This window comes from Magallana gigas, chromosome 2 (assembly GCF_963853765.1).
Source record: "Magallana gigas chromosome 2, xbMagGiga1.1, whole genome shotgun sequence".
Taxonomy (NCBI): domain Eukaryota; kingdom Metazoa; phylum Mollusca; class Bivalvia; order Ostreida; family Ostreidae; genus Magallana; species Magallana gigas.
Window position 1 is genome coordinate 5,370,122 of NC_088854.1, and position 16,160 is coordinate 5,386,281.

Consider the following 16,160-nt stretch of genomic DNA (forward strand, 5'->3'; position numbering starts at 1 on the left):
TGCTATAATATCTTTATCACATTTTTTCTTTCAAAACATTAATCCCAAAACATATGTTTACGTAAGGCGTAATTGCTTAATCGTTGTAAATTAACTCTTAACTTTGTGGACTTGATATAATTGACTCACTCAATTTGAAGTTTTACTCCGTGTCATCTGTCACTCATGCTTATAGTGCTAATTAATATTGTTTACTATTCTTATTTATATCATTTGTTCATTATTATCATCAGTCAAGAATTAGGCTTCGGATTGTTCGGGTGTAGTTTTTGGATTTCCAGAATTCACCCTACCGACCTAAAAGTTCAAATAAAGTGCTTTTTACCATCTAGAGCATTTGAGTCTTATTGTCGCCGGATATATAGAAACGCCATATTTTTCCCGGTGATAGTTTGGTGGAGATATCCTAAGGGTAATTCACCCGGGGCTGCTGCATAAACTTTGTAGCAGTTAGATTCCGTGTACCAACACCTAAGCGAGTTTCCCCGAGATTATCTTATTCAACGTGTCAGAAATGCAACCCAAGAGCAGAGGATTACCCCGCTCATTTCGACCATCAAACCAGCGTCGCTGCTTTTCGAGTTTCTGGACATCCCCAGGACTTGCACGACCACACTCCATACCCGGATCCTGTCCAGCATGCTACAGGTGCGGGAATTCTTTCACCCGCGGACACCTGTACTTGTGTCCAGCTACACGTTCGGAGTGTTTCGTGTGTGGATTACTTGGCCATTATGCTAAAATGTGCTTCTACGCAACCATTCCTTGCCATTCTCATCCGCGGAAAACTTACCCGGTGGCGACCAACGACAAACGTTCGTTCAAAAACGGTTCGGCCAAGGATGGAAGGACCTGCAATCGGACAGTATCGTCTGTAGGATCGACTGATACCCAAGCAGGATCAAAACTCGACCCTACTGTAGGAATTTCTGAGAAAAAGCCTCAAGAAGTTTGTGTTGCAATTGCTGATATTTCGCAATGTAGAATGCACCTTGCACAAACCAAGACCTTAAGCAAAAGACGCCGGGACGCAAAAAGAATTAAAGATTATTACAACCGACTGGAGCTTGTGAAACAGCTGCCGTTCCAGCACTTGAGTCCAGAAGACATTCATAAATTATTTAGGCCTGTTGTAATTCAAGACCACATGACAACGTTGAGAAATCAAAATAAAATGCTTAAGAATGTCGTTAGCAATCTAAACACCAACTGCTACGATTTAGAACAGAGACTTAAAGACCCAAAGCAAAGACAGACCATCGCTAACCAGAAGATAACAGTCTTAAACGACATCATCACCTCTCAAGAATGCGACATTGCGGTAATCAACGACAATTTTACCAGTCCGTCTACATCGGTCAAAGGCCGCGTGCACCCATGGCCAGCAATCCTCATTGATGAGCTTTGAGACGAGGACGTCTCATTTTCCGGAGCGAGAGGGAATTATCATGGAGTGAAATTTCAATGAACTATAATTCAAGACATTTTGTATAAAACTTCAAATTCACATTCCTTTATTTGTTATCAAATTGCTATAATATCTTTATCACATTTTGTCTTCCAAAACATTAATCCCAAAACATATGTTCACGTAAGGCGTAATTGCTTAATCGTTGTAAATTAACTCTTAACTTTGTGGACTTGATATAATTGACTCACTCAATTTGAAGTTTTACTCCGTGTCATCTGTCACTCATGCTTATAGTGCTAATTGATATTGTTTACTATTCTTATTTATATCATTTGTTCATTATTATCATCAGTCAAGAATTAGGCTTCGGATTGTTCGGGTGTAGTTTTTGGATTTCCAGAATTCACCCTACCGACCTAAAAGTTCAAATAAAGTGCTTTTTACCATCTAGAGCATTTGAGTCTTATTGTCGCCGGATATATAGAAACGCCATATTTTTCCCGGTGATATTCTTCTACATGTACGTTATCACACGTGCTTGTTTTTGATATTCTGTACGATCTAAACTATTTGTTAATTCGAGATTTTGACCGGTACATGTAAGATTGACTTGTGTGTCAACTTAATTTTTTTTTATTTACCCACGAATATTTCCGCTAAATACTGCTGAGAGGTTTTACAGATATCGTAGAGAGTAGTTGACGTTTTATAGGGTTGCACAAAAATGAGAGAGAGAGAGAGAGAGAAATTGGAAGCAGAATTTAGAAAATAAAACACTCTTCGAGCGTTCAAGGCAGGATAAAAAATCAAATATCGAATTAACACATGCGATAGAGGCTGCCACGATAACAAAATTGTCCGGATTGAGGGATTAGGTGATTATTTTAAGAATGTTCACATGAGTTTTTAAACAAGTTTTGTTTAGATTTTATCATTTACATGATCACAGTGCAAGGGCTTTATTTTTTTTCAAAATGTGGCGAAAATCAATTTTTGGCGACTACTTAAATTGTGTACCCCTAGATGTGAGTCACTTTCCCACCCGTGTGTTTATTCGGACAGTCTACGCTAATTCAATCCGCTCCACGTGCGACCGAAAATCTCGTGTCGCTTCAGTGCACATGAGCTCAGAATATTGCCCCGGGCTGCAGATCAGCAATTGTTATATAATTAAGTAACATATGGAAAGGTGCTTTCACTGCAGTGGTCAATTGTTAAACAATAAGTATCTAAATATTGGATGTCAATCATCGTCACATTAAAGGTGTGATATCGTAATCTGAGAATGTGGTTAAAAAATTAACCTGCTGTACACGCTAAACTTCTATAGTTATGAACAGAATAAAATATATCAATATTATTATCAGAGACATTAATAACTTAATAAGTTATTTATGTCTCTGATATTATAAGTAAAAAGTTTTAAATAAAATTTGTTCTCAGGACTAGAAGTAATGATTTACGACTATATTATGCAATGAAGTCGGTCGACAAAGAAATCATCAGAGTACTTCAATTGTAGACAGTTTGTTATTTCTTTGAAAGACCATAGTTCAACTGACTTGCAGACTGTAATATAGCGACTTTTTTGCCTCCCAAAAATGTATGCACTTACTTACGATAGATATGTGTTCTTGGGGATTATACTTATTGTTATATGCACATTGATAAAAAAAAATCATTAAAGTTGTGTAGTATGAGGTTGTAATGCAAATTAATTGACTTAAAACTCAGCTGAATATTTTATTTTAAATTTGGCTTGTCAAAATGGGAGATTGTTAACTTGTAGCTTGTTAACTCTGAAAAAGTCTAGAACAGAAGAAATAAAGTCTTTATGGCTTTCGCTACATCTTCTTATTTATGTGTACGAGTACATAAAGCTATTTTAGATTTTGATTCACTATATAAAAAGTGTTGTATTTCTTAACCTAAAATTTAGATCTATAGAAATTCAGCATCTAACTTCTCAAAAGCTTTGATACCTTACCATTTGGAAATCATTTAGTGATGCAAATTGACAAATGCCAATGAAAAAACATCATTGGAATCCAAGGGTTTCCTATCCTTTCCGACGATGATGAGAAGAACTCAAATGTGCATACAAATCATACATTTAGATGAATATTTATATGTGATATGATAGAAATAATTGAAAAATATAGGTCGTTTTTGTGCCGCACAAAACGGGCGACAAGGAATTTTATACCCCACGAAAATTAATTGGGGGGGGGGGGGGTAAAGTAAAAATCACCTTGTCCGTCCATCCGTCTGCCTGTGCAAAATTCGTGTCTGGTCTATATATCTCCGATAGAGAAACATTGGAAGCTCTTACTTCATAAAAATATTACTTATTACCTGACGAAGCGTCATGACCTTCACCCAAAGTCATTAGGACAAAGGACAAGGTCACTGGCAGGAAAAGTGCAAAATTTGTTTCCGGCCCACTATTGAATTTCTTACTTCACACAAAGATTGCTTATGACCTGAGAGTGTATAATGATTTGTCCCTAAGTCATTTAAGGAGAAACATTGGGAGTTTCTATTTCATATAAATAAAAGATTCTTATGACCGATGATGTGTCATGAACTTAATCCAGGGTCAGTTGTGCAAGTTCAAAGTCATATTGAAAAATGCTTAATTCCTGTCTGTGTCATATCTTGTATTAATGAAAATGAGTAAAAGCTAAAGTTTGACATAAAAATTGCTTGTGACCTGTAAATATACCCTGTCTTGTCTGACTCACTATAAGAAAAAGAAGCATCCATTATTCTCTAATAGAGAAATACGTGAGTTATGATTTTTTTCTTAGCGGGGGTATCATTTGTGAGCTTGCTAACAGTACCTTTTAGATGGTTCAGTGAAAGCACTGCCCCCGCCCCTTTCTCGCAACCAAAATTTCCCTTAAGTTAAGGTTTAGAAAATTGATTTTTGGGGCACCCCCCAACCGCCACACACACACTTTTATTATAATTAAATAATTAAATTAATTATATACATGTACATATATGATGTTCTTTTTAAAGTTATCCTAAACGTGAAGTAAATTAAACGAAGAACTTGCCTGGTATAAAAATAATACTTTGAAATTGAGTCTCGTTTTGGATTTTTTGAACTTATTATTATCATTTTGATAAACCATTTCCCTTCTCCTAACACTCGTCAGGGTCTGATAGACCTGTATCAATAACAGATCATTTCCACTTGACCTCCACATTTGCATACAATCTAAATATACATGTACGTCTAATTACCGAAGATATGCCTTTATCTGTTTAATGAGTGGTGCAACTTTTCAATACTCAGTCTAGAAGTTACATAGAAAACAGGCATGAATTAATTTGTTTGTCTCCATTTGAAGAGTTCCAATCACTTTTCTAAAGCTCTAATTGGTAAGAAAAAATGGTCGTTTAAAGATGACCTTTTATCAATACAGGGTCTGTCAGGCTCTGACAAGTGTGAGAAGGAAGTGGTTTTAATCAGACTGATGGACAATCCTTTCGCGAGACGAAGTTGCGACGGAAGACCTACTCGTTGCTTTGCAACGAGCTCGGCTCTAGTTACATATCTGTTTTACAATGTGTGGTTTGGGGCATTTTCAAATTTTAAAGCATGTAATTTATTCATTTATATTAACCCTAAAAAAGATGCAAATTCATGACACGGTGATGTAACGTATATATCATGATATAAACATCAATATTTTGTTAAGTGTTCAACAAAATTTTATAAAATGTTTAATACGAATTTATTTTTTGATAAATTTTAAATGTTTCATTTTATACAATACAGCGCCAATGAGAAGCGCGGTGCATAGTGTGACATTACTTTTGGATCAACCCTTGTACATGTATATATACCATGTATGAATTTCCCCCTATTTTCAAAGAACGACTATACTTTAATGAGTTCCTATATGGACGCCACAATTGGTTAAAAACAGTTTTGACATGCCATCAAAACGTGCATAAGAAATGTCTTTTGTTAAAATATAGCTGGTTAGAAATCATAACTTTAAAACCGCGTTATATCTTGAAGCAATTTAAAGAGCAAGAGCAAATTTAAACAAATTAGTAGCTTTATGAATAGATAATTGCAAAGCCAAAACTTTTTAGATATATCTTAGTTAATTTGTGTTTTAGAGATATCCGAAAACTTGCTGGCAAGATATTTCGTAACAGTGCGAAACAGACAACAGTGTGAGGTAGGAGAATACATTTTTTCTTCGTTAATATGTTATACATATTTATTAACTGTTGTTAAATTAATCTGCCTAGTTGACAATTTCACAGTTTGAAATCAGGCAAAGTAAAAATTATCTTTTTTAATAGCCATTCTCCGTAAGCATTCATGCACTTGTATTGGAGGTTCGGCACGCATAGCACCGATATTTGTCAAATTTAATATGATGCATATCATCATATACCTATACTTAAAACTCCAAAAGTTGCCTACATGAAAACTTATTCTTACGGCAAAATCGTTTTGATTTTTTCTTGAAAAACGTACTTTTTCTGATTGAATATATATTGTCATCACATTTCTTTTAATACATCTTCATCAAAGCATTGAAGCAGCACATCACAAATATTGAAGAACAGTTTAGTAAATAAAAGTATTTTATGTTGTCAAGAATTTAAAATTACTTGGTTTTCAAAATAAGACTTAGAAATGAAGAATTTTTGGTGATGACCTGGTTATTTGCATGACTGTTAATAACTACAAACCTGAAGTAACAAAGATTCTGTAAGTCCATGTGGACTATGTAAACACGATAAGGCATTGGATGGAATTTCAGAAACACTAAAAAACTAAAGTAAGTAAGTAAGTGAGTTATTGTTTATTTAAGTTTCATAAGCCAATAGATATATAGATACCAAAAAAAAATATTGGCATCCTGCCTTAAAAGACACTAAACATAGGACAGGTTATGCCCCTTTGCATTAAAAATAGACAAAACTAAAAATTTTAAATATTTGCAAGTTTCTTACTTTACACATTTTAAACATTTGGGGAGAATGATTCTTAATGTGTCAACAGAATATTTTAATCCCCCCCCCCAAAAAAAAAATTACACAACTGAATATTTTTTTCTGTGTCTTGACAGAAACCGTTATATCAGGTCAAACAACATTTTTCATCATGGAGCGAACGAAGTATGTTACAATGTCAACAACGCAATTGATTAATAGCGGTGAAAAAAAAGAATTTCTTCTTTCACTTGCAAAACATATAAAAAACGGAGATATTGAAAGTGCCAGTATTAGGCTTGAGACTTTAGGAAGAGAGGGAAAACTTGAATTGCTAAAAGATTATGTAACCGAAAATACTCAAGGCGAGACTTTACTCCATTTAGCAGTCAAGAAGCTTGATAATGAATCTTTCATAAGAAAGCTTGCAGAACTATGTCCTGACTTACCCATTACAAAAATCGAAGATAAAAAGCCGTTGGCTGGACAGACAGCCCTTCATATAACTATTACCAAGGGAAACGTTGTATTGACTAAAACACTGCTGGATGTTGTCCAACAGAAACAACACGAAGAGATGAGTAGTTTATTACATTCAATGGCGACAGGAGCTCAATTTGTGAACACTGTGATGATGGGACAACTTCCTTTAACAGTTGCCGCACTGACAGGTAATACTGAGATCGTTGACCTTCTCTTAGAATATGGAGCTAATTTGCATGATCAAAATGAGAAGGGTGATACCGTATTTCATTCTCTAGTTAAATATGCAGCAATATACCCAGAAAAAGTCATGGCAATTATTCAAATGTTGCAATATCTTAACCAAGAACTGGAAAGCAAATATCAAATCGACACAACCGTATATAACAACTCTGACGAGGATAAATGTCGACACATACATTCGTTTGTTTGGTTCATGAAAAATAAAGAGAACATGACCACACTTCAACTTGCCGCTCAACACGGAGTTTTTCAGCTTTTTGAAGAGATAATTAATATCAGAAATGTTTACTGCTTTATCAGAGAAAACGATGGGTTGTATGACGTTAAAGAGTACGACATAACAGAAATAGACACTGTTAGCATCGTTCTCACCTCAGATCAAGAACGCGCACGACGAGCTGCTTCACAACAAAATCAGAAAACTCAACAATTTGAAGGAGTATCTAAAAGAAAGATTCACACAAATGAAACACCATGTGCACCTTGCTCTTGCTGTTCCAATCTCAATTCAGAATCTGTATTAGAAATGTTATTCAGATATGACTACGATAGAAAAGATGCCTATCGTATTATTGAGCTAACTCCTGTTAAAAATATCATAAAAATGAAATGGGACTCTTATAAATGGGTTTTCTTGATGTTGATGATACTTCATTACCTTTTTATGATATTTTTCACTATATATAGCGTATACATCGTTGAAGTAGGCATTCAGAGTGTGAATGGAAATAATGCTACATTATTTTCTGAAAATTTTGTTTACGGGTTCCGATGGGTATCTTTTTGTTGCGGTTGTTTATATGGTTTAATTGGGGTTCGTTTGCTAAGTGCTAAGTTCCGAAAGAGAAATATCATTTTTTACTTTATTCATAATTTAGAATATATTACTCCAATGCTAATTCTATCTGGTACAATGATCTTTGATGTTGTTTGGTCCTTAATAGAAGAACATGATAACATTCCGCTTATTGTTGCTTTAATTTGCGGCTGGTGGTTGAATGTTTTCTTTCTTTCACCTTGGAAACATTTCAGCTTCTTCACAGAACTAATTAAGCAGGTGATCATCGGGGATCTTATCCGATTTGGACTAGTTATTTTATTTGGGTTGTTTTCTTTCTCCGCTGGGATGTACATAGTTTTTCGAGGAACAGGCGAAGACGATTTTACGTCGTATAGAAGTACGATGATGGCAATGTTTAAGCTTGGAATTGGGATCAACGATATAAGCGTACTAAATTCTGCGCGAATTCCGTGGGTAGCGGTTACGATCTTCATTGTCTTTACAGTTTTCACATATCTTCTTATGCTAAATGCCTTGATTGCAATGATGTCACAGACATGTTCCCTTGTGCTAGAAGAGCGGTTTCCTCAGTGGCGAATACAACAGTTATCTATAGTTCTCTTAATAGAGGATATATTCTGGTTTTGCTGTTTTGGTTATAAATTATCTTGTGAAGGGAAATCAATAACTTCAATGGGTTATGATCCATTGACAAGGACAATGAAAGGAGAAGAGCGATTCGTTTTAGAAATACATTCATTGCAAATGGAATATGCAACACCAGAGGACAAAACATGTATTAAAAAAAAATCTGCCGAAATACAAACACTATGCCTACAATCCCGCGCTCAGGAAAGCCTATTAAGGAGTCAAACTTTTACAAATCCTCTTTCCTCTAATATTTTCCCTGCTCGACAAAGTTCGATTTATACGACGGGGGTTCAAGCCTCTGGGTCTCTACGGCAGTCTTTTCAACCACGCATTCGTCGTATGAAGTCAAAAAAGGAGAAAAAAAGAAAGCGTCTAGAAAAATTAGATAAAACGAACACTAACGAAGAAAATGAAGAGTCAAATAAGTTTAGACCAGTATCACCAAGAGTCCGTTCATCTAAGAAACCGACTTTAGTATCGCAGATGGGAAAATCCTTTTCCATGAATGGCATGGAAACTCGAAACCAACATTCGCCTGTTGTGGATATTGAGCCATTGACCTGTCGTCTTAATCTAGCTAGATTACCGCTTGATAGACAAATTAACGCAAAAAAACCATCTGAGTATGAAATTTGGAATATAACTGATTCTTTTACTTGAAAGAAATTAGTAGGTCATTTTAGAAAATGTATATGAATCTCAAAGTGGAAATTATAAGTGTATGAATTTGTCTGTGATTATATTTTAGGGGAAAAAACCCCCGAAACAATTATTGTTTATATTTGATAAGACATTTTTGCGAGTAATTTTGATGTTCATTCAAGCTTCGTTGTTTTCTGTGCTTTACATCAAAGGAATGGCATATCACGTTTGGGATTTAACATGAAATGTTGTCTTTAAAATTCTTAGATTTTAAGAGATTTTTTCTTTTCTTTGAAACATGTTTTGTTATGTAGCTGATGAATGTTGTTAAAGAGGCATGGCCACGATTTTGGTCAAAAATGTACTTCCAAATAATAATGTTTACAATGCTTCAGTAAGGTGCGCATTTTTAATAAGCAGCAAAAATTAAAGCATCATTAGTGAGTTATAAGCGAGTTACAGAGATAACAGGTCTTTGCTTTGTTTTGTTTTTGATAATTCCAGTTTTTGACCTCAAATAATGGTTTAAATGTTAAGAAATGATTATTCATGCCTTAAATGAAAAAGAAGATTGAAAATTCAGCTTGTATAGTAAACCTACATGTATGTAAACAAAAACAGGACACGTGCCCTGTTTACAAGACCTGTGTGTCTCCTACCTTGTCGATAACTCAACGACTGACTCTTAAATTTCATTTGATCATTAGAAATGAAGTCCTAAAGCACTGTAACTAATAGAAACAGAAAAATAGTATTTTTACTTAATTAAATCGTGACCATGCCTCTTATACGGTTGATATATTTTTGTTATGTAAAAGTTTGCTTTTTAATCATACAAGTATATAGTGTATAAAACCAGAATGCATAGTTTGAGATGAATTAATGTACGATTTAAATGTTTTTTTTAAATTAAATTAAGACCCTTTTTTCATTTTGATTGCAGTAGGCATACAAATACCAATTACTGCTTATGTAACTAAAAAATATGGTGTCAGAATAATAAACAATACTATGTTATTTGAAATGAGTTTTTTGGCGATAGAGGCCATATCTGCTTCAATTATATAAAAACAATATATGTAGGTATGAAGGTTATTACCACGAGATTTACCCTGGGAACGGACAAACACCTCTTGGTGGCGAATCTTAGAACATAGCTGTACTAGAATTTAACTGACCATATAAAAAATATGAACACTACTGGTAAGCCTATATCCGCAGTTAGCAAACAACTTGAAGGGCATCTGCCGTCCTGGAATAACAACCAAGATGGTTTGTCAGAAAGCGTTGGTTCCTAAAATGAAATGGAGAAACGGGAGCGCAGAAAAACCAGTACGATATAACATATAGATATAACATTACAACGTTTGGAATCGGGGCACAAATGGCCTCAGTTTGCTTAAATAACAAAATTGATGTGTATGTTTAAATCAAGGTGGAGAGACTGTGAATTGTTTCTGAAAAACTGGGATGACGTCATAAAGTGTGACAAATAACCAGATCCGATGAAGATGTATTGTAGGGATAATCATAAGCGCAAAGTGCCCGATAAACTAAGATATCAAATAGCGTATTGATGAAAATTGCGATATTCCCCTTAAAAAATGTTTTTAAAACAACTTATTGCTTAAAAATGATTTCTGCAGAAGAAATAAAAATACTTAGTGTCAGAGTAACGAACAAAATTTATTGGCGATAATGGCCATGGTTGCTTCAAAGTATATAAATAGATATGTAGGAATGAAGGTAACTGCCACGAGATGTGTAAGACTCCAAAGTCCGATTGTCTGCGCTTAAGTCCGATGGCCTGTCACGCCAAAGTCTGATGCTGTTTGAATACGTGAGTTACGTCACGTCATGACAACGTCATTGGTGACATCGCTGTTATTTCTATGCATATATATTTATACATTTAACAACAACAAGCTTTGGACTGTCCACGTGTTGATATATGCTACCCAAAAAATCATGTAATGTCATTGGTCAGTGCGTTTCTGTGTTCTGAGCTTGATATGCAAATTAATATTAACTTCAATGAAATTGAACAACCAATAAATGAGTTATATGATAATCAGCGTACAAAATTTAAGCACGGCCCGACAAGCAAACTGGCACGCTGTTAGTAAAACGATAATAGAATGCAATATCGACATCTCTGGGTTTACCCCTGAATCCAATACAGGTAAGTGAACTAAGTGCTAGTATGTAATCTTTGCTATAGCATCTTCGCTGATTAAAAAATGTTGACTGACCCTTGTCCAATCAGACCGTAGTAGGCGGAGTTAAGAATTTACCGCTCGTGACTTGAATGAGAGAGTAAAAAAGTGACTGCATCGATACAATGCAAACGTGTAAAAATTCTGTGACCTGCAGTGTTCAAGAATTAACATGATCTCACTTCAAAATGCCACCCCCCCCCATCATGTTCTAGAAGACTGTTTGGCTACTACAAAAAATGTTGACATTTTTGAAACCACATTTTTTGTATGAAAAAACAAAACAAAACAAAACAAAAAACCCTCATTTTTCAGCCACCAAATGACCCCGAGGACAAAACTGAAAATTCCGAAACCTTATTGCGCATCTATAGGACACCCCAAACATATCCCCAAACTTTTTTTTTACCAATTATTTGACCCCCAGGACTAGTAGAGAATTTTTGAAACCTTATCACAAAACAACATGACACCCAAAATCAAACTCCAAGAGTTCAGTTTGCTGGTTTATAAAATTTAAGAGCAGTTTGAGAGAGTAAAACGTGACGGAGGACAGACAGACGGACGTACAGAACAGTATAACAACAATATACCCGAACTTTCTTTAGAAAGTGCGGGTAAAATTAGTATCTACTTCGTCTCACGGTACAGAAAAGAACTTTACTTTTAACAACTTGAAACATTGGCGTAACTGTTGGCATCGAAAAACAATAAATGTTATTGGATTATTCATTTCAACTTTTTGTGTTGTTTAAAAGTTTAATTTGTTTGTAAGTTATCATTTATTTGTTGTTTAATACTTGATTTGTGACATGAATACCACAAGCTGTGATTTTGTTATGATATACACGTAGTTATAACATAGAAATGATAGGCGATTGCATTGTTTCGAAATTAACTTCTTTATGCAACAATTCTCCAGTGAAGTATAATAAGTAGTGTACACGCTGTACTCACTTCATTTATAGATCTGCAACGTTTATTATTTTACATTGATGCTAGACGAACACTATTAAATTTTTTAAGGTGGAAGGCTACATCGTCACAATATGTCTGACATCCGTTTGAAACGCCATTTTGTTCATATTGATAGCATTATGTCGTGGTACAAAATAGCTATAAACCGTTCAATTGAACTCTTCTAACGAGGGAGATGAGATAAGAATGAAATCACCATAGCGCTTAGAAAATATGTCAATTCCCTTCGTGATTAAAGCTTTCAACTAACATTGATTATCAGCTGCTATGTAGAGAAAACGTGAAATTGAAATAATATACTGTTTCCCTGCTAATGGCAATACATATTTGTCATGTCATCTGCAAAAGACGATCATAGATATGTGACGGATTATCGATCAAGGTGAGCAGATAATGTTCACTTAAACCCTATATGCATGATTAATATAAAACTAAAGTTCCGTAGTACCATCTCTTGTATTAATTGATTCCAACTTCCCAAATTTAAAACATTTGCAGTATAAGTCTTGCATTGAAAGTTTGAAACTGAAGTAATGTATTTTAATTTAAATAGATATAGCTAGGTTGGCTAACAATAGCAGTGGAAGCCGGATTTGCAAGCCAAATGAGGGAACGACAGAATCTTGAAAAAGAGCATGTTTTTAATTACCACACATACATGTGTATCACTATGGACATCTAATGTATGTATAAATATGCATATGGTTGTTTATAATTTGTATTGTATGTAAAAAAGTAAAAGGCAATGTAACTACTAACATTTTTTTTTAAAGAGTTAAATATAAATATAATGCATTCATCAAATATATAATTTTTCAGATTCACACATTATCATAAGCACTACTAACCTTATTCCTACAATTTAGCATAAACTTTTACCTTTTTTAAATTTTTCTTCGAGATTTTTTTTAAATTAGAAAATTGGTCCCAAGTTATTTGAGACCAAGTAAAATCAAGAAAGACAACCCTTAAACAGGATCTTTCAAACCAAGATTTTTGAAATAATTCAGTATTTCTTTTATTTTTTCAATTTCATTCAATTTCTGTTTTTCACCTCATTAACCAACGATTATTGTTTCTATTTTCAGATTTTTGTGGGATTTCATCCAGCAGTTTACCTTAAAAGAATTTTTAAATATTTTAGTTTCATATTTATGTGGATTCCAATAAATATCATACAAACTTCATTCATGATTGTTTTGTTTTTCATTTTCAAACTTTATAACATTTCACTTTCATTAGAGTTTTAAAACAGAAATGTTAAAAAAAATTGACATATAAGGGGTAATCTGGAAGCAGACTAATATTTTAAAAATTCTCTTAAAAATATAGTATTGTTCTTTGAGGTCTATTATTGTTGAATACTTTGCCTATCATTAGTAACAAATGCATGCAACAAAAATCTCCTACTCTTATTCGGTGTAGACCCCCCCCCCCCTTAAATAGTGCATGGAATAGATTACAAAGACATATTTTCAACATTTACCCAACAGTTCTTTTAAAGCAAACCACCTGGAGCTGAAATTATTAAGGTACACATACATGTTTCTTACATGATATTTATTTGCCAAAAAGCTGATATTTAGGCTGGTGATACAAGTTATACACGGTAAATGTTTGCAATGACGAGAGAAAGCCATCAAAAAACTTGATTTTCTAGGTTAGTTGAAGTTCGTCATTAGTTTAAATCGTTACAACAATCAAGCGGTTAAGATGTTTGTTTTGGGTGATATATTTTTGTTCCTGATACTTAAAATAAGAATTATACAACAGAGTACTAAAATTTATTCAACATTATTTATTCTGATATCAACAAAACATAAGATTGATAATGGTAAAATGGTAGGTGTGTAACTCATATGTGGACCACGCTATATTAAATAAAACAGTGTGAGAAAATGTAAATATTGGACGAGATTTTCTATTAAGGTCAGTAATCATGCATGCTGCAAAAAATTATCATTTTGTACAATGGCTTGTAGACGGACAATGGAAACAGAAAATTCTAATCTGATTGAAATTTTGCATTTAATGCTTTCAGTGTGCAGTGAGTACACTTAATTGGAAAATGATAAGTAAATTGTAAGAGTGTTAAGTAGAAAATACCGGTATATGCTTAAAATTGCGTTACGCGTACAGCATGAAATAATGACAACTCATGATATTCTGAGGATTTTTTTCTACTTTTATTTGCAATGATATCAAATTATCAGATTATATTCTTAAAGTATATATCTACCTCCACATATCCCCTATTCAGTCGTAATATATTAATGATTGTATTTCGTACAAAATAATCATTTCAATTTTGGAATGTGACATTGGATATTGATTGTCAAAAAGTACATTGAAAATCATGTTGCAAAAGGAATACAACTGTTTATACTTGTGCCATTCTATTACCATAACAATCGAATTGTTAAGGAATTTTTTTTTTTACATCTATTTATCAATTTGTTTGATTAAAAATCTTTGACTGTTCGCTGAGCTACCTCTTCTATTTGTTTATTTGCTTCGACAAACAGCGCTGCCCATAACTGTACACTTCCGTTCTTACACTGTGCATGTGGTATATTCGTTTTTATAGAAGCAATCGTAGAATCAGTGGATCGTTATATAAAGTTCCTTCCGTGATTTTGTCTTAAAGTTTTTAAGTTTTTGACTTAATCTTTATAAGACACTTTAAACGTTTAGATAAAGTTCCTTCCATGATCTTGTCTTAAGTTTTTTGACTCCATCTTTATCAGACATTTTAAAAACACTTAGACAGAGTTCCTTCCATGATCTTGTCTTAAAATATTGGACTTCATCTTTATCAGACAAATTAAACATTTAGATAAAGTTTCTTCCGTGATCTTGTCTTAAAAATTTTGACTTCATCTCTATCGGACACTTTAAATATTTTGTTCAGACATCATTCATTTGAAGAAACTCAGAGAGAGAGAGAGAGAGAGAGAGAGAGAGAGAGAGAGAGAGAGAGAGAGACAGAGAGATATTTATTTCATTTGTAATTGCTAGTGCTCTCGAGCGCTAGCAACTACGTTAGTCTTTTTCACTGGATTACGCATGCTCGACTCCATACTGGGAATACTTAACTTCTGTAGATATACTGTACCCTCCTGTGAATTTCGTTTCATCATCTTTACATGAAGTTTTGTGTTTTATTGTAAATGTCAAAAAGTAACAGTAGCTTACACTGTAGGTCGTATAATGCATAGTTATTCTAAATATTAAAATATTAAAATAAATAGCTAGCTTTATCTTAACTACCTTCAAGCTCGGAAAACAACCTCGAATATGTGTTCCGAGATTGCCGGAAAGGCCCGAGAAGATACGATTGCTACAAAATCTTTAAAATTTTCACCTCGAAATTGAAATTACAGTAGATGTATAGTGATTAAGGCACAGTCAATGATATATGCCATTGCCGTTATGAAACCCACTCTAGAGTCACTATTCTAAATTGAGATCCCACTCCAGCATAATTCCAGTACACTACTGTGCCTTCCTATTGTTAATTAATCGATTCAGAAATTTTAACTATTGTTTTAGAAATCTGTTTCTGTGTTTTATGATGGCTACAGCGCTAGCTCACCAATCTTTTTAAAAGATAAGCTTGTTCACGAATATGTTATTGCGGGCCGCCAGGAGGCGGTCTGTTATTTGATACACATTTAAATATTGTAACTGCGTTTCTACAGGATAGTTTTTATTTTTTTTTTGAATTAATATTATGCTTATTTTTATGACTTAAAAGCAAATTTACATGTAAAAATATGTTTAATGC

The 16,160-nt window shown here is 33.9% G+C and overlaps 1 protein-coding gene across 3 annotated transcripts in view; it reads left to right on the forward strand.

The window, feature by feature from the left end:
* LOC136272669 (transient receptor potential cation channel subfamily V member 5-like) overlaps window positions 1–13,560 on the forward strand; it is a 30,252-nt gene extending 16,692 nt beyond the window's left edge. The window contains exons 2-4 of one of the 3 annotated variants that reach the window (XM_066074673.1): window positions 5,552–5,613; window positions 6,517–13,056; window positions 13,462–13,560. In XM_066074673.1, coding sequence (XP_065930745.1) covers window positions 6,552–9,197 — 2,646 coding nt within the window. In that variant the 5' untranslated portion in view covers window positions 5,552–5,613; window positions 6,517–6,551 and the 3' untranslated portion in view covers window positions 9,198–13,056; window positions 13,462–13,560. The other 2 variants (XM_066074674.1, XM_066074675.1) reach the window with 2 other exon arrangements.
* The last annotated feature ends 2,600 nt before the right edge of the window (window positions 13,561–16,160 follow it).